Source organism: Pinus tabuliformis, chromosome 5_2, assembly GCF_031772625.1.
Source record: "Pinus tabuliformis cultivar Carrire ecotype Pingquan chromosome 5_2, CPIR1, whole genome shotgun sequence".
Taxonomy (NCBI): Eukaryota; Viridiplantae; Streptophyta; class Pinopsida; order Pinales; family Pinaceae; genus Pinus; species Pinus tabuliformis.
The window spans coordinates 378,505,718-378,529,582 of record NC_142306.1 but is presented as its reverse complement, the minus strand read 5'-3'; the positions used below and the strand labels follow the sequence as shown (position 1 = coordinate 378,529,582).

At 38.3% G+C, this 23,865-nt stretch overlaps 1 protein-coding gene across 1 annotated transcript; it reads left to right on the top strand.

Annotated features, from left to right (window-relative positions):
- The first annotated feature begins 7,574 nt into the window (after nucleotides 1-7,574).
- On the top strand, nucleotides 7,575-9,797 carry LOC149159041 (formate dehydrogenase 1, mitochondrial-like). The gene is made up of 2 exons (XM_089433436.1): nucleotides 7,575-7,754; nucleotides 9,346-9,797. The coding sequence occupies exons 1-2, from the start codon at nucleotides 7,587-7,589 to the stop codon at nucleotides 9,535-9,537; spliced, it is 360 nt and encodes a 119-aa protein (XP_089289562.1). The 5' UTR covers nucleotides 7,575-7,586; the 3' UTR covers nucleotides 9,538-9,797.
- Nucleotides 9,798-23,865: the final 14,068 nt, after the last annotated feature.

Here is a 23,865-nt window from a genome sequence, read left to right as displayed (position 1 = left end):
GCACCAAAAGAACATACAAAATTTGAAAGCATTTACAGACCAACATGCTAATTCTCGGGAGGAGGGGTGACATCGCCGGGTCCAAATCCCCTCTTCTGAGGGGACACTGTTACATCTAGATCAGGAGAATCTTGAGCTACATTGCTAATGACATTGCTTGAGAAAGTGGATTCGGAGGTCTGCTTGTCGGGTGGAGTTTGTAGGCCTTCAATTTGTTGACGAAGACTAGAGAGTTCATCCTCAATTCTGTGCATCAAATTTCGATGTTCAACCAATAACTCCATAGCAATAGCCATACTAGATGAGGCACAAGGCAAAGAAAGTATTCTTGGGTTAAGGGTTTCTAGATAGTGGATAGCTAGAGGAGGCAAGTCACGTATGTGCATTTCAATATCCAAATTTTGTTTAATTGAACAACTACATAGGTTTATGGTAAGCCATTTGTGGCCATAAACCAAATTATTCCTCTTGAATGTTTTGGCCTTGGTACAATTCCAACCCTTCCACAAGGTGACAGGGGATTGCAGACCTGACTTGATAAGGAGGGATTAAGGATGAGTTTATTATGATTGGTAAGCCTGAGCCAAAATTATTAGAACTAAAATTGAAATTGAGACTAGATCAAAAATCAGTAAAAAAACAATAATGAAGAACTATTCAATCTGTCATGGGACTGTGCAGGTGGGTTTAGGTTCATCGAACATTGGTCTGGATTGGACTCAGTTGAAAAGGTGTTGAACTACTCGGTTGTGAATTGATTTAGGACCCTTCACTTGATAATTGCTTCAAATTGGTTGAACTTGATCCAATCTAAGTGGTTTTGATAACCTTGGTTTGAACTTTGAATGACTCTTTTTAGCACAAGGCGAGTGACCTAGTCTTCAATTTGTGAGTAAAAATGCTTTTGTTTGTGTTAATGCCTCTTGAAAAATTGAAATATGTTTATCCTTAGCTTTTATAGTTCAAGAATAGCTTGATAGCCTTCTAGGTTCTTCACATGCTTTGATATGGATAGGGATCAAAGGCCCTTTGATAGGGATAATGATAGGTTTTGCCTTTGAGCAAAAGGATAGGGATCACTATAAGGAGTATTCATCGAAAGACAAACCAAAATTGAACCTTTGGCCTCTCTATTTCAAGAATAGCTTGATAGTCTTCTAGGCCCTTCATATGCTTTGAGTGACAAAGGCCTTTTTTATGTTAACCATGGTTGAGATGATAACATGAGTTTGTAGTTTTAAGTCATACCATGAATTCATGCCGATAGGACAATTTTACACAAGAACCTTCGAGGCCTCATTTCTCTAAGCCACTAATAATTCAATTTTTGCACAAGGCCTAAGCTTGGGTATGCGTTTTGATAATCCCCATGGTCCCTAATCATTGGAATGCAATAAAGTTCTGATTTTTCTGTAAAAGCTCTTACTACCCTCCATTTTTACTCGTAGCCACAAATTGTTTTCTCCACTGATTGAGCGGAATTGGCAAGAGGAAGAATATATATGAATAGTAGTAAGGATTTTAGTAGAGATTTGGGATTTGGTAGCTAGGGTTAATGGCTTGGTGAATCATTTTCAATTTTCTTTTGAACTCTTTGGGTGACCATCTTGTATAATTATTTGAGGGACCTTTGAAAGTTGATTAGGATGCCCAGAAACTTAAATATTTGACTTGAATGTATTTGAATCCCTTACTGATCTGTCATTCAAATAGAAATGTTGGCTTTGTCTAAAACATTTGGTTTTGGTCCACTAAATTATAGTTCTAGAGGCTAAGCCAAATATTTGAAGACAATTTATCATGTAGGTTATTGATTTCTATTCCCCTACAAGATCTTGAGAAAAAAATCATCGACAAAGTCCCCATTGACTGGTTGCCCAATTCACTATTCAGGAGACTGATACCTTTAGTTAATCCTTGGCCCTTGTGAGAGATGAAATAACACAAGGCCCCAACTTCCATCTCACTTAGACTATAGGAGCTGATGAGTATCCTTGTTGGAAAAATTGAAAGAGTGCAACTTGTTCAAATTTACTACTGTTCATTGAGAGACATTCTTTCCTTTCAGAAAATAGTTCCCATGACACTAGGGAAGTTGGGGCCAACATTGAGATCCTCGAGCATAGCCAGGATGAAATGCCGCTCAACCCTGTTATATGCTTTTTGAAAGTTAATTTTGATGAATAAAGCGTTGAGGCTTGAGAATCTGAATCACTTGAATCTTTCCCATATGGCTATAATATTGCCCAGAATAAATCATTCCCCAATGAAGGCTATTTGTTCTAGATGTATGATCTTAGTAAAATGTGCTTGACATGCATGGCTAGGCCTTGGCTAGAATCTTGTAAGAGACATTGAGGTGGGTGATCAATCTCCAACTTGTGATAAGGTCCCTAGACTTGGGGATGAACCAAATGACACCTTTGTTTACATTGTTCCCTTAATGATTGTTATATAGGCGTTTTTCTACACTTGAAGCAAGTTTGGCATGATAATGTCCTAGGATGCCTTATAAAATTCACACAAAATTATCCAATCTAGATGTGTGTGACTGCAAAAAATGTTGCAAGTGAGCAGTTTTTAGGTGATAATAGATGATTTATCCTCTGCCGTATTTGGCAAGGTAGTTTTCAAAAAATTTCAGATCAATGACTACTCAAACATCCTTTTTTGGTTTCAGGAACCCTGTGAGCTATATCCATACAAAGTCTACATGACTACCTTTGTTCCTCAATAAGGCCTAGAGATTGAAATTCCATGTCGTAGTAAGAGACAAATTGTTGTTGATATCCTCCTATTTGTTGGGCTTTCCATTTGGAATACTGATTGTAGATATCTTCTTTGTAATCAATTTTGATGTTGAACACTTTCAAAACTGAATAAAGAGATGAGAACTGAATAAAGAGATGAGAATTGTTGTTGAGGAGGAAGAAGACAGGAAAATACAAGAGGTATAAGTCTTTTAAGATAGCAGAGATTGAATAATATTATTAGTAAAGAAGTAGCTAAGAAATCAGGTTAAAGGAAATACAATATAATACTCAACGATAGGAAGAAAAAGGTAAAAGAGAGTATTATTAAACATTGAAAAATAATCATAAAGACAAGAAGATTAAAAAGTTTTAACTAAAATAAAATTAAAATTGAATTGATGTTGAAGGTGAGAACGAGTAAACAAGAAAATGTAACTAAAAATAATATTCTAATTAACAAAGTTTGACATTGATAATAAATGAAAACGTGAATGGAATAAATAAACCAAAAGCGTTAATCAACAAGTAAATGAGAAACACGTGGGAAAGTAGAAGGGTAATAAAACATAAAGAAGTACCTAAATAACTTGAAAAAAATATGTAATGAAAATAACTAGGAAGAAGGGGTCAAATAATAAGAAGATAGGTAGATACTGAAAAGAGGGAGAAAGGATAGAATTGTAAAGAAAAGGGAAATAGATTAAACAAAAGATAGGAGAAGACAAAATGGTTATGGAGAAATAAGAATGAGGAAAAGGATGAAGCAAAGAGATTGAAAAAATAATAAATCTATTGAAGGGATAAGGAAAGTGGGAGAGGGAGGAGTGAGGAACAAAGGCAAGGGAACAAAGTATGTGAGATCTTTATGGGCAGAAATGTGATAGATGGTGGGCTGCTAAGGTTGAATGAGCTTGAAGCCATCTTCGCGATTCAGGTTATTGGGATTTCTTTTGTTCTTATAGTTTGTTAGTGTGATGGTTAATTTTGGCTAAATGTGTTGGTTAAGCCTAGTTTTATTTGCATTACCAGTATGGTAATGTCTTTTAGACCATGGTAAACAAATTGTTCACTCACTATAATTGTAAAAGTCCTAAGTAACTTCAACACCAAATGGAAAAACCTTATCAAAACATCAATCTTTGAATCCTACAATCTACAAACATATACTGCAGAAAAATAAAAACAATGAGTACACATATCTCAACTCTCAATCACATCTATCTTCTATGGAATATGGAAAGAAGAAAATACATCATAACAACTGAAAACCAAAAAATCGCTAACCAACACAGTGGCGTGCTGTGTGTTTTCTTTATAGAATAGGAAGGCAAAGGAAGATACAATATATCTGGTCACATGCATGAAGTGCTCAAGGTAACTCAAACAAACCCTAACCCCCATCCAATCACCTAGTGTGCCTAACTGCATGGATCCATGTGACAGTTAAGTATACCTCAACTGGATGATGAACTGGAACATGCAAGCGTGGATCCATGTGATAGTTAAGTATACCTCAGTTGGATGATGAACTGGAACATGCAAGCATGGATCCCTTTCCTTATGAACTGCACCCTTGCTCAACGTAATTCAAACAAACCCTAACCCTCATCCAATCACCTAGTGTGCCCAGCTGCATGGATCTGTGACAGTTAAGTATACCTCAACTGGATGATGAACTGGAACATGCAAGCATGAATCCCTTTCCTTATGAACTACACCCTTGCTCAAGGTAACTGAAACAAACCGTAAACCTCATCCAATCACCTAGTGTGCCCAGCTGCATGGATCTGTGTGACAGTTAAGTATACCTCAACTGGATGATGAACTGGAACATGCAAGCATGGATCCCTTTCCTTACGAACTGCACCCTCTACCCAAACTGGATTTTTACCCATGCAGGTATTTGTGCCCTACCTAAGAATAGACATCTGAAAATTCATTAACAGTGAACAATGGACAAGAATAGGAGAAAAATTGTAGACCAAGTACTCAAGATTTTTCATTAATATCAGACTGTTTGGTAATTACAGTCAAACCTGAGATTCAATCGCAGGGGCTCGAACCATGTTTCACTGAAGTTTTTACACTATTGAATTCTGTCTCCTTGAAAAATGCTCCCTAGGCCTGAGCATGCATGTACATGCTGTCCACAATAGGATAGAAATGAGGTGTAACTCCTTCAATATGCCCCACGCTGTCCACAATAGGATAGAAATGAGGTGTAACTCTTTCAATGTGCCCCGCATCAGAAAATGCATATTATCCATAATCGAAGGTGTCACCATTACCATGGCTGCTTGCCATCATCATTATCTTATAATAACCTCTGCAAGTCGTTGTTTTCCATTGAATGAATTAAGAATACACACTCTTTCAAATGCATGTGTCTTTTCCACGAGATTGCCCTGAGATTCACTGTTCACTTGCTGCTTGAGGAATCTGATCTGAGGTGTCATCATTACCATGGTTGCTTGCCCTCATCAATCTCCCATAATAACCTCTACAAGTTGTTGTTTTCCATTGAATGAATTAAGTATGTGCGCTCTTTCAAAAGCATGGGTCTCTTCCATCAGATTGCCCTGAGATTCCCTGTTCACTCACTGCATGTGGGATCTGATCCTGCATTGGTGTACACTTCCACATTCCTAGCTCTTGAAAATTTGCAAAAGGAGGTTTGAAAGAAGTGTTTATACTCTTGACCAAAATAGCAGACTCTCTGATCCCTAGCTGATGCAAACTTTAGCTGAATTGAGATCCCCTGCAATTCATGCAAAATATAGTTTCCTAGTTTCCTTGCAAGCTTTGTTTAAGGAATGAAAAACTGATTTAGAAGAAGAAATCATCTGTGCATGTGTATGCTAAATTTTAATATATTTTTCTGCTATTTATTGTTTTACAGCTAGTGTGTAATGGTAGCTGTGTTCAGAATTTATATTTCTCTGTTAATTAAATTCTGCAATTGATTTATTTGATTGAAGAACACAAGGACAGCGTCACTGAGGGGAGGAAAATTTATAATAACTTGTGATTATTAGGCATGGTGCATTGTTGTCATGGCTTGGGAGGTTTCCATCTATCAAACAACTCTCAATTCAAATAACCCTTGCAACCATGGAAACAAAGAGTCATTAGAATCAGTTTTGCAACCATGGTACTTTAAGATAGATTAACTGGATTTTTTGAAGCACCTACCACTTGAAGGGATGTGAGGAGGCATCTGGTGGACTTAGAGGGGTCCTAAAAGAATCCTTTGGTATGCAGGAGAAGTAACCCATACCTCGTTCAGATTTTACATTTTAGGTTTATTTTGCTTGAGCAATTTCTTTTTGTTAGCTCCACTGGTGGAGCCTTAATAATAAATATTAAGGATGTGGGTCCAAAGTTTGAACTGTAGTCACTGCTGTGATGATTCTGGTTCTGTTTCTTGGAGAATTAATGCTATTCTCAACCAAAAATAATTATGGTCACTATTCTCCCAAGGATATAGGTAACCTACCGGTGCCAAGAGGGCTGAAATCAGGAAAAGTGACAATACATCTTACCTAGATTATCATATTGATATTTACTGTGACTAGATTGATTCATTATCCTTTTGGCTGTACTTACCCATGGGTTTTATTTTGCTCTTATTACATTCCTGAAAGATTTTCGGAAGATCTCAAAGCGCTCTTCTTTGTTTAATCTGTTTGTAATGATTGTTTTCCAAAATATGCTTGCAAAAATATGCTTGATCTCGCAATTGACTTTTGCCCCCACATTCAGCAGAGTGGAGATGATATTATCAAAATTTCATTAGATAGGAAAGCAGATCATCCTCATTCGGGTGCCTCACATAGTATATCATACAATTGGATCCTTTCATGAGCTTGACAATTCCAACAATGAGCCAATAGCTTGCCCCCCCTGCCCCTCCTCATCAGGGTTAGAGGACATTGACATCATCCCATCACTCTCTTTTGCTTAGCACCAAGCTTTCCAGATTACCAGTATAGACTCTCCAATTGTATCTCTATGTTTATGCTACTTTTAGATTTCCAGTGCATTATATATATATATATATATATATATATATATATATATATATATATATATATATATATATATATATATATATATATATATATATATATATATATATATATATATATATAATCAGTTAAACTGTGTTTAGGTTGAGATCAGCTCCAATGGTTGATGGAAGAATGATTTGTCTAATTGTAGGATGTTGTCAATAGGTTTGTGCAAGGCTCTGTCTCACTAAGTGCCTTACGGAATAATTTTTACCCTTCACAAGTGGCTCCCACTCTCAACCCCTCTCCATTAAATCGACCCCTCTCCATTAAATTTGAACATGAAATTTCATGAGTTAAATCCAACACAAACTACTTGATCCACACTAGATAGGTTTATTCTATTGTTAAATTTGAAAATGACATTTTATGGGCTAAATCCGACACAAACTGCTTGATCCACACTTGGTAGGTTTATTCTATTGATATATATATATATATTTGTTATGGTTACACTTAAACTACACAATTGTCTTTGTTATATTTTTTTAACTTTATTTTTTCTCACTTTAGGAGTTACTTTTAAAACAATGCATTTTATTTATTCTATTGTTGTATAAATATTTTTGTTTTGGTTACACTTTAACTACACAATTGTCATTGTTATATTTTTAAACTTTATTTTTCTCACTTTAGGAGTTACTTTTAAAAAAACACATTTTATTTATATTGGATATATTTTTTAATTCCATTGATTTGTTTGTATCATCATTGGTTGAAGATCAGCGAAAGTAATGTGGTGTCTGTGGCAGAAGATGAGCTAATGCGCATTCTCATATTGATGCGAAACTTTGTGCCTGGATATAAGCAAATTGTTGAGGGTGATTGGAAAGTGGCAGCAATTTCTTACAGGTCATATGATCTAGAAGGGAAAACTATTGGTTCTATTGGTGCAGGGCGTATTGGCAAAGAACTACTTAAGCGTTTGAAGGTATTCATTCTTAGGATCTAGTACTACTTCATGATGTTGCAAACTTCTTTTCAAAAATCAGTGCTCCATAATTCTTACGCATGCATGTTGTTTGTTTCAAAATTTCAATCTAATAATAATAAACATTACATGATGTTGAATTGAATTGCGTTCCTTTGTACAGCCCTTCAATTGTAAGCTTCTTTACCACGACCGTCTTTCTATTGGACCCGAATTGGAAAAGGAAACTGGAGCAACATTGGAGACAAATCTTGATGAAATGCTACCTAAATGTGATGTACTTGTCATTAATATGCATCTTTCTGACAAAACTAGGTGCGCCTTATCACAATTTCATAAATAATCTCTCCCATTATTCACTCAAACATCAATAGCACCTATATATTTTGTACAACTTGTGAACAAAAACCTAATTATTGTTTCTCTTGCCCTTTCCTTTTGGTTACAGTAGGGGAATGTTAAACAAGGAAGGTATTCTCTACCAAGCCTAGCTTTTCTCTCAGAATCTTAACATCCCCTTTGCAAAGGGTTTCATTAGAACGACAACAACCAACATTTAAAGCATGTCTCCACCCATCCTAATTAGAAATACAATTTTGGGTTCTCTACTAATTTTCTCCACACCCATTTAATCTAACAATGGCCATAGAGCATGTATATTTATACTTGTGTGTTGGAAAGACCATTTTATACTTTAATGTTTATTATTTTTGTTTTATTATTATTACTTGAATTTCTTCTTAACAAGTGGTTGTGTTTCTTTTGGTTTTAGTGAAAGTATGGGCTCCAATGTTGGCTCTCTTATTATGGAGTATAATTCATCTTTGAGAATTTTTCAATTATTAAAGTAGGTTAGTCAATTGCTTAAAATATTAAATTTATTTCAAAAAGTTTTTGTTACTTTATAGGTTAGACACTGGCTTGAAATATTAAACTTATTTCAAAATGTTTTTGTTACTTTATAGATAAGGCGTAGATTTCTTGGCTCTATGATGAAAATAATGAAGGGAAAATACATGTTAATATGTTACTTGTGCTCTTTTACTGAAAAATACACTGTGAGAGAAAAATGTATATTATGCTAATTGAGGAATGTTTTTCACTTGTCGAACTTATAGTATTGAATTTAACACACTAACACTTTACAACAATGAACTAACAATATTCATGATGAAAATATCAATATCGAAGATTTATCTGCATAATGAAAAAGACAATATGGAAGATTCCAATCACGTTCCAAGGCATTTCTTAAAATGTGGATGTGACAAAAGGTTGTTGTGGAAGTTGTTGTTTGTATATGGAAAGTTTCTTGATCATTGTGTATAATCCTAATGTTGATAGATATGTCTACTAAATGCTTCCAGTTAATGGGGCATTGATTTGAGCATTCAATATATTTTTATTCTTTATCAAAGTATTCTTTTGTTGTATTTGTATTTTTCAATTTATGCCTTACGGCGTTTCCTTTGCAACATCTGGTGCAAATGCTAGTATATCTTACCTCATTTTATGGTTAACATTGTATAACAAAAACATGCGTTGTGTTATGTAATTAATACTAACATGTAATATTGATTTTTTTTGTCAGAATGCTATAGGTAATGATTGCCAAGACGATGATCCAAATTATGTTCAACATATATCCGGAGATGATGAGGATGAGGATGATGGTGGTGAAGGAGGAGATGATGATGATAGTTGTGGTGTTGGTGATGATGTGGATCAGAGTAATGAGGATGGTCAAGATGATCATGAGGATGATCTTGGTGGTGGTAGCTAGGCATGCACATGCATTGTTTTTTATGAAGAAATTATTGTGTAGAATGACATTGTTATGTTTAGATGGGTGTTGTGAATTTACCCTATATCAATGAGACATTTTGATTTTGTAATCATACGATGAGTTTGATTTATGTATGTTGTTAATTTATCGTAGAATAACGATATTCATGAAATATTTTGATTTGTTAATCATATTTGAATTTTACTTGTTTTGATTAAAAATAATACTGATTTTATTAGTATTATGTTGCTATTTTATACATGTTTTGAAAATTGTTAATGACACATTGTTATTTTTTGGATGGATGTTGTCACTTTTTCTTAAATTTCTTTACAAATGATTTTGAATTGTGATATCTGCTTTAATGATATTTAGAAACTATCATATATTTCACTATGAATCTATAAAGGGGGTCATATATGTAAAGAAAAATATACTCTATATAAGAAGTCAAATGTGGATGTAACCATGGATGCAAAATTGAAAGTAAAATTGGATGTTAAACTAGGAATTAATACAAAATGAAAACAATTGACATACAAAGTGTTTTAAATTAGAAGTGAAAAATTGTGCAATAGTTGACACAAAGAAGGGAAAAAAACATGGCATACAAAAGGATATCAAAGTGGGCAAAAACAAGGACACATAAATGGGCACCAAATTAGATGCAAAAAAAGACAACAACTAGATGTAAAATAAGATGCAAAGTTGAGCGTTAAAAAGAAGCAAAAAACGTTACAAATTAATATGCCAAATGATGATGCAAATAATGGTGTAAATTTGGGATGCAAACTTGGGTGCAAAAAAGGAAAATAAAAAAGATGTAAGAAAAGACATAAAACAAGATGCAAAATGGGGCTGAAAAAAGGTGAAACCAAGGATGCCATATTGGATGTAAAAAATGATTCCTAATCACATGCAAATTTAGGCTCAAACTCAGACACAAAATTATATGCAAATGTGGACACAAAATGAGGCAAAAAAAGATGCAAATTTGGATGGTGAAAACGATGTAAAACTAGACACCAAAAAAATGCAAAATTTGATGAAAAAGTCGGTGTAAATAATGGTGCAACATTGGACACAAGTAGACACAAAAAAATGGTGCAAAAAGGGGCATAAAATAGCTTAAAATTGGATGCAAAACTTGGTGCAAAAACAAATACAAAAGTAGACGTAAAAAATGGCTCTAAATTGAATGTACCATTAGACACAAAATAAGATGCAAAGGTGGACACAACACATGACTCAACATAAGATGCAAATATAAATGCAAATTTGGATGCTCAAAATGATGTAACATTTGTTGTGGGGAAAAGTATCCGACTCGGATGACCCTATCCCTACTCTAAAGGTGACAGTCTTTAGCAACAACTGAAAGTAAAGCTTTGATATTTTCCTTTATGAAAGTACAGAGAGAAGGAAGAAAAGATTAACCAACCTGGTGTCTTTCGCTTAGTCGATCCTTATCCTCTCTCTTTGTCTCTTGTTCCCAGCTCCTTGCTCTCTTTGCCGGTCCAGCTACACACAGATCCTGCACAAAACAAGAGAGGAAACTACAAGATACATGTACTCATAACTGATGCATGGATTAGAGTGAATCAAATATACAAGTAAATACAACACATCAATGCAATACAAGTATATAGGAGAACATGCAAAACTTTATTGATAGAAGTAACAGGGTTCTGAGAAGGTTACAACCATTGATGGCTCCAATCCAGCAGCACCTCCCCAGCAGCAAGAACTCTCCTCTTCACCTCTAGTAAAACAATCACCCAATAGCTCTAACTGTAAACCAATAGCACCTCCTTGCTTTACACAAAATTCCAGCCTCCTTAGACCTCATAGAAGAGCTCTATATATAGGAGAGAAGAAGAGAGGATGAGTCAGCTTGAGGCTGGCATAGAGCTGACTAGTGTCCTCTCCCTCTTCAGTTAATCTTCAGTTCTTGAGTCCACTTGGAGATCCTTGCTTACACATGGTGATCAAGTACCTCTTACTCATCACAGGGCGAATCTCATGAACCAATTGTCAGTTTGGAAGCTTCCTGGGCAGTTGACACTTTGCAGAATGACTGTGCCACTTGGCCAATCTCGCCCAGCGCAGGTAGCCTTCATTAGATTTGACTTCCAGTGCAGGTACAAGGAGGAGCAGTTGCATTCCAGCGCAGATGCTCAGTGGAGCAGCTGACATGATCCAAAATTAGCCTGTTTTGAAGTGTTTTCAGGTGGAGAACTGATTGGAAGTGCTGTTGTTTGATGACCTTGTTCTTTTAGGGGTAAGAACAACATGTTTAGGGACTGAGGATCCCTGTAATTATTGACATTTCATGCTCCATGTCGCGAGGCACAAAAATGTCTATAACAGTTGCCCCCTAAAGTATGAGGCCGTTTATTGGGTGAAATGCTTTATCTAGAGGGTCCGAAGTTCATTCCAGTGCTGAGGAGGCGCCCTGTAATACAATACAATACAATACATTATTTTTCATTTTGTTTTCATGATCTAGCTGAGGCGGGCATTCCCATGCTCAGCTTTATAAATACATTTTGGTACATATGACAGACGATCGTCTGATGGTAGACTGATAATTCTCTGCTGAAATTATCATCCTTTGAGTAGGATGATCATCTGCCGCAATGATGTACATGACAAATGCTTTTATATTTCCTGAATATGTATCGCAGCCCGGATGGATGAAACTAGATCCGGGGTCTTCAAACTCGTTCGATCTTCACTCTAAGTACAAGTCGATCCATGTGAGAATTTCGCTGAAGTCGAACATGGAAAGACATCGCTTGATTACCGGTCAATGATGAAAACCGTTAACAAGCGCGAGAGGAATCACTAATAATGATAATGACCCTCAAGGTACTGCAGTACAATTCACGTGGCGTGAATAAAGGACTTGGCGTCGAACGCCACGCAAAATCTTCTGGTCGAAGGGCATTGATGTATACCTGTCGCCGGAAGTGAGAAACTTGCCATTGAGGCATGCAAGCTTCAAAGTACTGATGGGGTTGTTCCTAGATCAACTTCTTGGATAATGAGCTGAAGTCGACAAGAAGCGATCCGTCAAAGGAGGGCCTTAATGAATCCCACATCAATGACACGGAACGGAGCTAATGATTTTAGTGGAGGTGAAAACAAACTGTGACATATGATTCAGGGTGGCGATCATGAATGGATGAAGGATAATGTATAGTAGTGGATGGGACATGGTTGACACTTTCAGAATGACCCCTCTTGAACATATAACGACACTGATGCGATGGATCAGTAGCATTACCCCAAATGTGGATGGTTTGGCGAGGACCATGGTGATGAGACCGGTGAATGAAACAACCCAACCCGATGTGGTACGGAGGAAAAGTGTCATGTTCAAGAGTGACTTGCTACCATTAAACTTTGATGTTCTCCCAATTTTTCCCCAGTCATTTCTGACCAGTACCTCTTTATTTTTGTCAAGCTTGAGGAGGATAACATATGCTTGTTCTATAACCTGCCCTTCGGGCAAGCCCATCGCTATGATTTAACGAGCTTAGCGATAGGGAAACTTGTTCTCGTCTAAAGACAAGTTTGTCGCTATTTAATCATTTTAACGAGTTTAGCGACAAGGAAAACTCGGTCCTTTTCATTTTTAGAGAGTCTGAAAAGGTACAGAAAGTTAACTCCATAATTCCTTTTTCGTCAGCTAATCCCTTAAGTCCGAAAAAGTATAAAACAATACAGAAGGGATGGCTGTTCGGTACTTTTAACGAGCCGAACAAGACAAGCGCTCGATCCTTTTGTGCAATAATCCCTCAGGTCCAAAAAGATTAAAATTTAGAGGAGGGATAGCGTTCCGGTCATTTAACGAGCTGGAAGGCCAAAACTCGGCAAACTTTTCATATTTTACGAGTCAGTGAAAAGAGCTCAAAGAAGACTCGTCTTTTGAGGAACGAGTGATAAACAGGGATAGCAGCAGATTCCAGGTACAAATTGGAATTTTCCAATCACGGCAGTGTCACAAGGATGGCTAGGTGAAATCACTCTTCGCAGCTGTTTCTCAAAAGAGGTAAACACACAAATGGAGGTGAATGATCGGCCAAATGAATAGTGGAGGTGATGGATGAAAACACGATCAAGGTTCTTATGGCTGATGAATTTACAATCTCAAAAGGTTATTTACCGGGATAGGTTCATTTTTTCCATGACCTTGAACTCTGGTGGAAACTTTTGCTCATACTTTTCTATTTTTTAACGAGCATAAATTCAGTCATAAAACTGCTCGAATTTTGCGTTTATTTTTTAACGAGCATGAACTATATGCTAAAACTGCTCGATATACCAGTCATAATAAGAACGCCTCCTATGAGATAACTATTTTTTAAGGAGCTTTATCTCATAAAGCTATGCTCCAATTTTGGCAAATTTTACTTTTGCCCCACAGGCTTTCTTCATGCAAGGTCGGAAACGGCTAATCCTACGAGTTTAAAGGGTTAGACCTATAGGTTTAAAGGGAGGACCTAAAATTTTAAAAAATAAATAGTCGTCCCTTGCTTACATTCCAAAAGTTTGCATGCCCCCAGGTACAGGATAGAATTTCGAGGCTGCCCCTCCTCTCCTCTACCTCTGCTTTTCTTTGGGTGTTCACAGTTATTTATCATCTTGCTAATCTAATGTTAACGATACTTGTCTTCTCGTTATTTTAAGGGGTCTTACGCAGTACTCAGGCTTCCCGTTGGCCCACTTTTAATAAACAGCTATTTGTGACAATAGAAGAACACTACTCAAAGACAAAACATTGGTATTATTGAGGGAGGCTTGCCTCTTTCTTATTATCCGAAGAGGGTTCTATTCGCTGCCGCAAATCAATCTCTTTCTTCGGCGGTGTCTATCATTGGGTTGTCCAAAGATGGTTACCCTCTGTCACAACAATATAGTCCCCTACTTTGTAGGCTGCCCCTGCTTATCCTTCAAAACATATGTTTTAATGGGCGAGGCTTGAATTCAAAGATGGTTACTATTCGTCGCGATAAGGGAATTCCTACTTGGGCATTGCCCACTTTTTTAGACAAAGGTGAATGACTCTTTTGCCAAACACATAACTTTAACAAAAGAACACTATTCCAGAACAACCCCACTTCCTTCCACGGACGGGGTACGGACTAGTCATATTCTTCTGCGGAAATTCTTCCTTATACCCGGGGTTTCTTCTGCCCGAAGCAGACCAGGGTGCATGCCCCCTGGGTCCTAGTCTTTCTTTCTGAATCACTCGCACTCATCGGGAAGGAGGACTGGGGGTGGAGGCGAATCTTGAGTGAACAGACCATTTAGGAATGGTATTTGACTATTTGCGATGCGAGATCCCGGAAACGAAAGTTGGTCTACGAGCTTGACCACCCTTCCTTCGTGTGGAAAACACATTACTCTAAAGAGTGAGGAGACTATCGCTCCCATGCAATAAATATAGTCGCGTCCAAGGAGTAGGTTATAATCCAAGGGTCCTTGGATGACCATCACGTTCAAATTAATGGTCTTCCCTTTCAATGTAACAGGCACATTGGGGAGGATTCCTAATGGTCGACTGGTTCCTTTATCAAAACCTGAGAGATTTCTCAACTCAGGTAAAAGCGTTGGGGAACCCAGTGCTTTCCAAGCAACAGAGGAAAGGATACTCACAGACGCCCCTTCATCAATGATAGTACCAGCCATAATCATTCTATAGATCTGGACAATGATTCTGAATGGTGTACTGGCTGGTAACCGGGGTCTGCCTAGTTGATTCCAATCAAAGGATACAACCAGGTTGCTCGGTGGTGGGACCGAATATACGGCCGGATATGACTCTGATGATGTTCCTTCCTGCGATAAAGGAATGGGCGCATTGCCCTGACGCTCATCGGAGTCGGTGCTGATGAAAAGAACCTGGATGGTGTCATCCTTATTCTCTTCAGTGAGGGTGTCGAATGAAGATGACTCTTCGGCGACGGTGTCATTTGAAGACTGGTCTTCAATGACGGAGTCATTGGACGATAGAACCTCTGAAGGAAGAACCGGGCCAACTGCCGTTTCGACCTTTAGACTTTCGTCTGGTCTGGATTCAGTAGGTTCATTCTCAATGACCGACACTTCAGCTGACCACTTGAGCGGGTCAACTGGATTTTCAATTATCGAGGGATTAGGCGCGAGTTTTCGGTATCCAGGAGGAAGTTGCAACGGTGAAACCGGGCGATCTTCCAAAACTCTCTTTGCCTCATCTAAGAATGGACATTTGTGGATGGCATGATTGCCTTCACACAATAGACAGGGTGATCTTGGTCCCCTTCTTCGTCCTTCACTCTCGTTAGTTGACGGATTGCAATCAACATGACCACCAGAGGTTGATGCTACCGGATTGTGCAACCTTGGGGACCAGTCCCTTAGTATCCGGGGAATACAAGGACAATCACGATGGAAGTGGATCCCTTTGCAAATGACACATGGCGATTTAGGCCCGGTCGGTGCAGTGTGTGGGTTTTTGTCAGCTTTCTTTTGCTTGCCCCCAGTCGCCTTCGCCAGAGGCTCCTTCTGCTTCTTTTCTCTCTTCTTCTTTTCCTTCTTCTCCTTGGGAGGCTGACTTTTGCCAGCTCTACCTTGCGAAGATGAAGGATCAGAGGAAGTATCATAAGAAGTGGAGGGCTGGTGGGTAGTTCTAGATTGTTCTGACTGTTGATTCGACTGCTCAGGATTAGTGGCGATCTGGACTACATTAGTTGAAAAGAGCCATACAGGGAGGCCGATTGTCAACCCTGGAAGTGACAATGTAGCCATATGAGGCGCACCAACATCTCCCCAAGAGGAGAAGGGGTTTGGACTTCCACCAAGGTTACTTCCTTGGTTGGTGGGCTCCATACTTTTCAACTGAAAGATCAACGTGGGAATAACAGGTGATTATGTTCCGCTTAAAATAAAATTTATTAACGACGCTTTTAGACACAAACTTGCTTTTTCATGTTTTAAGAGTCGAGAAAAAGCTAAAGATGACTCTAGTCGCCTTCGATGTTTTAACGAGCCCGAAGTGACAAATGCTCGGTTGGACTTTTTCAGTTATAGAGTTTGAAAAAGGCCAAAAGAAACTGCTCTGGAGATCTAGGCAGAGGGTGTGCCAAACCTTTCGCGAAACCACAGAATACGTTTTACGGTACGGGTGGTCGATCTTTGTGAATGCTGTGTTCACTGCATCGCGATCAGTAGGGCGGCCGACACGGTTTCCTAAGGATAAAGGATAAAAGCCTATAGGGGTCTCCCAATATACGCGACGGTACGCGGGAGCACAAGTCCGTGTTAGTGCCACCGACTCTCAGGAGGAATCACCCACCTTCGTAGAGATCGACAGTCACTATGTTTAACGACGCCGGAACACGTCTCTACCTAGACCTCTAGATGTTTGCGTTATGTTACAAAGCGTTGTTATGTAAATTGGGTTTATTTTAATGTTGATCTTGCTTAACAGTTTGCCTTTCAGGGTCGCCACGAGATGTATATATACAACTTCCTATATGCAATCTAAGATGAGAAGCAAATCTTTTCAATCTTTCAACTTTGAAAACCTTAATCTACTGAGGGAAAAGAAAGACACAACTTTTTCCACAGATCATAGAACACACACTAAAATGCACATTTTCCTAAATCGTCAAACACACAGTCAAATGCAAAATGCACAATGCATGTATTTCTTTTCGTTATCCTTAATGTTGATGTAAGACAGAAAGGAAACTGTTGTATAATTTTGAATCTAATTTCAAGTAGAAATAAACAAGCTTGTCCAAAATCAAAAAGACACCTTATGATCGACTTGTTTAAACACAGGAAATGTATAGATCCAAACCATAAAATGAAAAACAAACAAACTCAAACAGCCATGAACAGTAATAAAACTAGCTCTTAAGATCACAAAGACATTTTTACAGTTCAGGATCTAAGAGGCCACAGCTATACTGGTTCGCTTTTCACAATGGGAAACTGTAACTGAAACAAGAAATACTGAAAGAACATTCACAGTTTCATCACACAACTGAGGCGGAATAATGTCAAGGAGAAGTGGTTTACAGCAAGTACAATGACCAGCAAGCAATCAGCAAAAAATCAGTGAAAACAGGGCCAAGACACAATGGGAAAACTGAGCAAGACAATGGCTAACTGGACCAGCGCAGGCTCTGGTCTGTCAGTTTGACTCTCAGCGCAGTTCCCGAAGGGAGCACCTGCGCTGTAATGCAGACTGCCTGTGGACAGCCTGCTCTGGGACACGAGAGTTGCGTCTACAAAGTTTTCCGGGTGATAAAAAGCTCAAAAATGCACTGTTTTTGCTGAAATAAAAAGCTATAGGTCAAGTACAGGCTAAGGGATGATCAAGAGGATGAAGATCTATCACAAAGAGTAAAGAGTCTTTTGTAGATAAGCTCTTCAAATCTTGAATTTGCTCAGCAAATGAGCAAGAGTAACAGTCCCTCTACTTCGCTTTTGATATAGTCAAAAGCTTTTCGATTTGGTACTCTTTTCTTCAAGAAATGAATAGCAAAATACTACAAACACCAACAAGATACTAGGCTCCCCAGCGGAGTCGCCAGTTTGTTGTGGGGAAAAGTATCCGACTCGGATGACCCTATCCCTACTCTAAAGGTGACAGTCTTTAGCAACAACTGAAAGTAAAGCTTTGATATTTTCCTTTATGAAAGTACAGAGAGAAGGAAGAAAAGATTAACCAACCTGGTGTCTTTCGCTTAGTCGATCCTTATCCTCTCTCTTTGTCTCTTGTTCCCAGCTCCTTGCTCTCTTTGCCGGTCCAGCTACACACAGATCCTGCACAAAACAAGAGAGGAAACTACAAGATACATGTACTCATAACTGATGCATGGATTAGAGTGAATCAAATATACAAGTAAATACAACACATCAATGCAATACAAGTATATAGGAGAACATGCAAAACTTTATTGATAGAAGTAACAGGGTTCTGAGAAGGTTACAACCATTGATGGCTCCAATCCAGCAGCACCTCCCCAGCAGCAAGAACTCTCCTCTTCACCTTTAGTAAAACAATCACCCAATAGCTCTAACTGTAAACCAACAGCACCTCCTTGCTTTACACAAAATTCCAGCCTCCTTAGACCTCATAGAAGAGCTCTATATATAGGAGAGAAGAAGAGAGGATGAGTCAGCTTGAGGCTGGCATAGAGTTTACTAGTGTCCTCTCCCTCTTCAGTTAATCTTCAGTTCTTGAGTCCACTTGGAGATCCTTTCTTACACATGGTGATCAAGTACCTCTTACTCATCACAGGGCGAATCTCATGAACCAATTGTCAGTTTGGAAGCTTCCTGGGCAGTTGACACTTTGCAGAATGACTGTGCCACTTGGCCAATCTCGCCCAGCGCAGGTAGCCTTCATTAGATTTGACTTCCAGCGCAGGTACAAGGAGGAGCAGTTGCATTCCAGCGCAGATGCTCAGTGGAGCAGCTGACATGATCCAAAATTAGCCTGTTTTGAAGTGTTTTCAGGTGGAGAACTGATTGGAAGTGCTGTTGTTTGATGACCTTGTTCTTTTAGGGGTAAGAACAACATGTTTAGGGACTGAGGATCCCTGTAATTATTGACATTTCATGCTCCATGTCACGAGGCACAAAAATGTCTATAACAACATTAGATGCAAGAGATGGTGTTAAAAATGATGCAAAATTGGATGAAACAAATGACGCAAAATATGGTGCAAAATGAGATGGGAAAAATGGAGACAAATCAAACGTAAATGTGGATGTAAAAAATGGTCCAAAAAAAGATGCAAAAATGGGCACAAAAATGGATGCAAAATTTGGTGCTAAATCAAATTCAACACATGGTGCAAAGATAGGCACCAAAGCTGGTGCAAAAATAGAAGCAAAAACTAGTGTAAGACTAGATACAAAACCTGGCGTAAGACTAGATGCAAAAACTGACACAAAATGGATGCATAAAAAGACGTTAAATTGGATTCAAAATACAGTGTAAACTTGATGCAAATGATGGTGCAATAATGGAAGCAAAGTATGACACAAAATAGGAAGCAAAAGAGAATGAAAAATAGATGCAAAAAATGACACAAAACTAGAAGCAAAACCTATCATAAAATAAGATGCAAATCTTGGTTCAAAATTTGACGCAAAAAATGATGCATAGTTTGGTGTAAAAAATGATGCAAAATCTAGCGTGAAAAAGGATGCAAAATCAGGTGCAAAAAAGGACGCTTTAAAAATTATACAATAGAGCCAGATTTAGTGCCAGGTTGCTCATCACAATTACAAAAAAAATGCACTAAAATCTCGCGCTAAATCTGGCGCAAATCGCTGGTTTTGTTGTAGTGTTACTATCAATTTCTTGGGGGATGGATTATAGAGTTTGTATGCTTTTGACTCATCACAATAGCCAATAAAGACACACTTCTACCCCTTACTGTCAAGCTTCTTTCTTAGCTGATCCGGTACATGTGCATATGCCACACAACCGAATACTCTCATGTGAGTGACAGTTTGCTTTTGACCACTCCATGCTTCTTCTGGTATTTTGTTCATGACAACTTTAGTTGGGCATCTATTCAAGATGTAAACTGCGCAAATGACAGCTTCTGCCCAATACTCATGCGGCAAGTGTTTTGCCTTTAGCATACTTCTGACCATGTCAAGAATGGTCCTATTCTTCCTTTCGGCAACATCGTTTTGCTGAGGTGTATACCTCGTGGTGAACTGCTTTTGTATGCCATTCTCTCTACAAAAATGCAGAAATTCTTTGGAGATGTATTCTCCTCCTCTATCTGTTTTGAGCACTTTGATATAATGCCCACACTGCTTCTCAACAAGAGTTTTGAAGTGGCGGAATTTCTCAAACACTTCGCTCTTTTGTTTCAACATATACACCCATGTCTTTCTGGTGTAATCATCAATGAAAGTTAAAACATATTTATTTCCGGAAAATGATGGTATTTGCATCAGTCCACACACATCAGAGTGAACAATTTCCAAGGGTGCTTTTGCCCTTATACTCTTCCCTGCTGGAAAGCTTTCTTTGTGTTGCTTGCCCAAAATGTAGCCTTCACAAAGGCTATCCGGTTTCTCGATCAATGGCAATCCCTTTACCATTCCCTTTCTATGCAACAGATTCAGGTCTCCGAAATTGAGATGTCCAAATCTCAAGTGCCACAACCAATTCTCATCTTTCACTTGTTCTTGAAAGACTTCTTGTGTTACAGCTGCAATAGCTCTTCCTTCCTTCAAATCTGCCTTGAGTTTGAGAGGAAACATTCTATTGTTGGTCATCTGCACTTGTGCGATGATCTTCTCACTTGCAGGTATGTCTCTGATTATACACATATCATCTTTGAAGAACACATTGTAACCTTTGTTAATGAGCTGTCCAATGCTCAAAATATTACATTTCAGATCGGGTACATAGTATACCTCTCGCACAATCATCTATTCTCCATTTCTTGCTTGGATACTGACTCTGCCCTTACCCTTGACAGATATCTTACTATCAGTTCCTGTTGTTACCTCAGATCTCACATTTTCATCCATATTGGCAAACATTGCAATATTTCCAGTCATGTGATTACTACAACCTGAGTCTAAGAACCAAAAATCTTCTTGTTTATCTTGTGCAATGTTACATGTTAACAACACAATCTTTGGATTCTTATCTTCTTCATTTGCAAAATTAGCATTCTGCCTACTATTCATGTCATTTTGTTTTTTTCTACATTCATTAGCATAGTGCCCATATTTCTTACAATAATGACATTGGACTTGGGATTTGTCATACCTTTGTCCATGAGCTCGTTGTTTGCTTGAACCTTCATCTTGGTTCTGATTGCAGCTCCTTCCGCTTGTGCTTGCAAGATTATTTTTGCCTCTATTTTGGCTTCTTCCACGACCTCTGTTAGTTTCTCTGCCTTGACCTCTTCTTTGGCCAAAAGACATCTGAGTCTTGAATGCTTGCTCAAAAGAGGAATCTGTTCCTCTACTCAGTCTGTGTTCATGAGACATAAGAGAAGCACTCAGTTCATCTACTGTGAACTGTGAGAGATCCTTTGTTTCTTCTATTGCTACCACAACAGCTTCAAACCTTGAGGGTAAACATCTCAAGATCTTCTCTACAATCCTTCTTTCTTCAAGAATCTCACCATGAGATCTTATCTGGGTTATCAGCCCAATAACCTGAGTGAAAAATGAATCTATTGTATCAGATTCCTTCATGCTGAGTGTTTCAAAGTCTCTCCTCAACATCTGCAACTTTGCAGTCTTCACCTTCTCCATGCCTTGATAGGCAGTTTTGAGAATATCCCATGCCTCCTTGGATTTTTTTGCTGCTGCTATCCGTGGAAAAACACTTTCATGTACTGATTGGAAGAGAAAAAAGAGGGCTTTGGCATCCTTCTTCCTGTCGCTCTTCAACTAGTCTCTTTCTGCTACTGTCAAAGCAGCCAATGCTGTCGCATCTGCCGGTTCAGCATAGACCAATAACTGTAATTTTTTCCATTAAACTGTGGCAGTTGGGAATTTGTCAAACCAGTTCCAGCATCTGCCATCTTAACCTGTATAAATAAAGAAGAGATACTGACTGTATAATAAAAAGCAAAGAAAACTTTCTCTGCTTGATAAGCTTCTTACAGCTCCTACAGTGAAAAACAAACTCTGTTTTTGACTCACTGAGTGCCTAGACTAGCTCTGATACCATGTTGGAAATTTCTGTTTATTTCAAACACAAAAGAAATAGCACAGAGAACAACGCTCTATTTCTAATACAAGATCTTTATTAGAAAACAACAAAAAAAAACTGTTACAAAATAGTCTTCCTCTTCAGAGGGATTACATCAGGAATGCTCCAGTTCCAGAAACCAATTTCATTATCTCATAAAAGTAAAGGTTCAGCACTATTGTGCGATGCAGAAAAAAAAAAAAAAAAAAAAAAAAAAAAAAAAACAAGCAAACAAACTCGTTCTCTAATTCTACACACTCGTTTCTGCTCTTTCATTTTTTTATATAATGAACAACACAAAATATCTTACAATACGTGTTGCTTTTGCCCATACTTCCGTAAAATAGAAAACAATAAAATTAAAAATTTCACCTACATTTACCAACCGTAGTAAATATCATTAATTACACGGCTGAAAATATCTTATCAGAATTTAATGCATGGCTTATCATAATATCGCACCATCGCATCGGAGGAAGAGAAAAGATGTGCCACCGCTTCCATAACCGTTGAATCATGCGATTTGCGATATGCGATTAGATCGCATCGCGAAATTGAAATCGTAGACAATCAAAGGTTCACAGTGAAGGTTGACAAGGAAATGTGCGATATGCGATGGGAACACATTGCAGGAAAAAATCTGCAGGTTCATTGAAGTAAAGTCGCTGTTGCTTTTCAACTATCAGCTTCCGACAGTTTGAAATTATCATTCCAACATAACATTGGAGATCAATATTGCTTCTCTTCTGCTGCGCCACTTTATTCATCGTCCGGAAATCATGATGATCTGCATACACCATCATCTGCTCCGTCTAAAACTTTATTGAACATGCCATGCAGGGTAACATTGGAGATTAATATTGCTTCTCTTCAGTTGCGCCACTTTATTCATCTGTCGGGCGTCATTATGATCTGCATACATCAACATCTGTTCCGTCTAGTATTTCTCTGAACTTTTCTAACAGTCCAGCCAATGCCATGCAGGCTGACATTGGAGATCAATATTGTTTCTCTTCTGCTCCATCGGTTCATTCATCTGCCGAGCATCATTATGATCTGCATACCGTGCACGATGAAATGAGTCATTATAATGAGCTCCGTAACATGGAGGAAATAGGAGCGGAAGCAGCTGCAGCAGCAGGGGGTCCAAGCACACTGAATGAAGGTACATGCACTGATATCACTGGAACAATATCATTCTCGTGTCTTGACATGAAGCTGCAAACGTGCATGTACACACACGGATTGTCGTGAACGTTAATAAGTTCTCTCGGCCATGTCTGATATTAATCTTGGTGTGCAGGAATAGGAGGCGTGAAAGAGGGCTCTATCACTAACCCCAACCCATCAATAACTGTATTCATCAATGACGTCCCAACTGCAATCCCCTCAAGGCCTATAAATGTCAAGGATTTCTTTGGGGATGATTTGTTTCTGTTCCATTCCTCTGGCGAGTCTGTTCTGGTTAATGAATTTGGACTGACAAGATTGGACCATGAAGCTACGTATTTCTTGGTATTCTATATATATTCTCCTTCTGTATAATCAGCATGAAGTCAATTATATGTCAAAACATTGAC

Coding starts and splice junctions, on each gene's coding strand:
- LOC149159041 (XM_089433436.1), top strand. CDS start 7,587: ATGCGCATTCTCATATTGATGCGAAACTTTGTGCCTGGATATAAGCAA. Junction 7,755..9,345: donor AACTACTTAAGCGTTTGAAG/GTATTCATTCTT, acceptor TTTTTTTGTCAG/AATGCTATAGGTAATGATTG.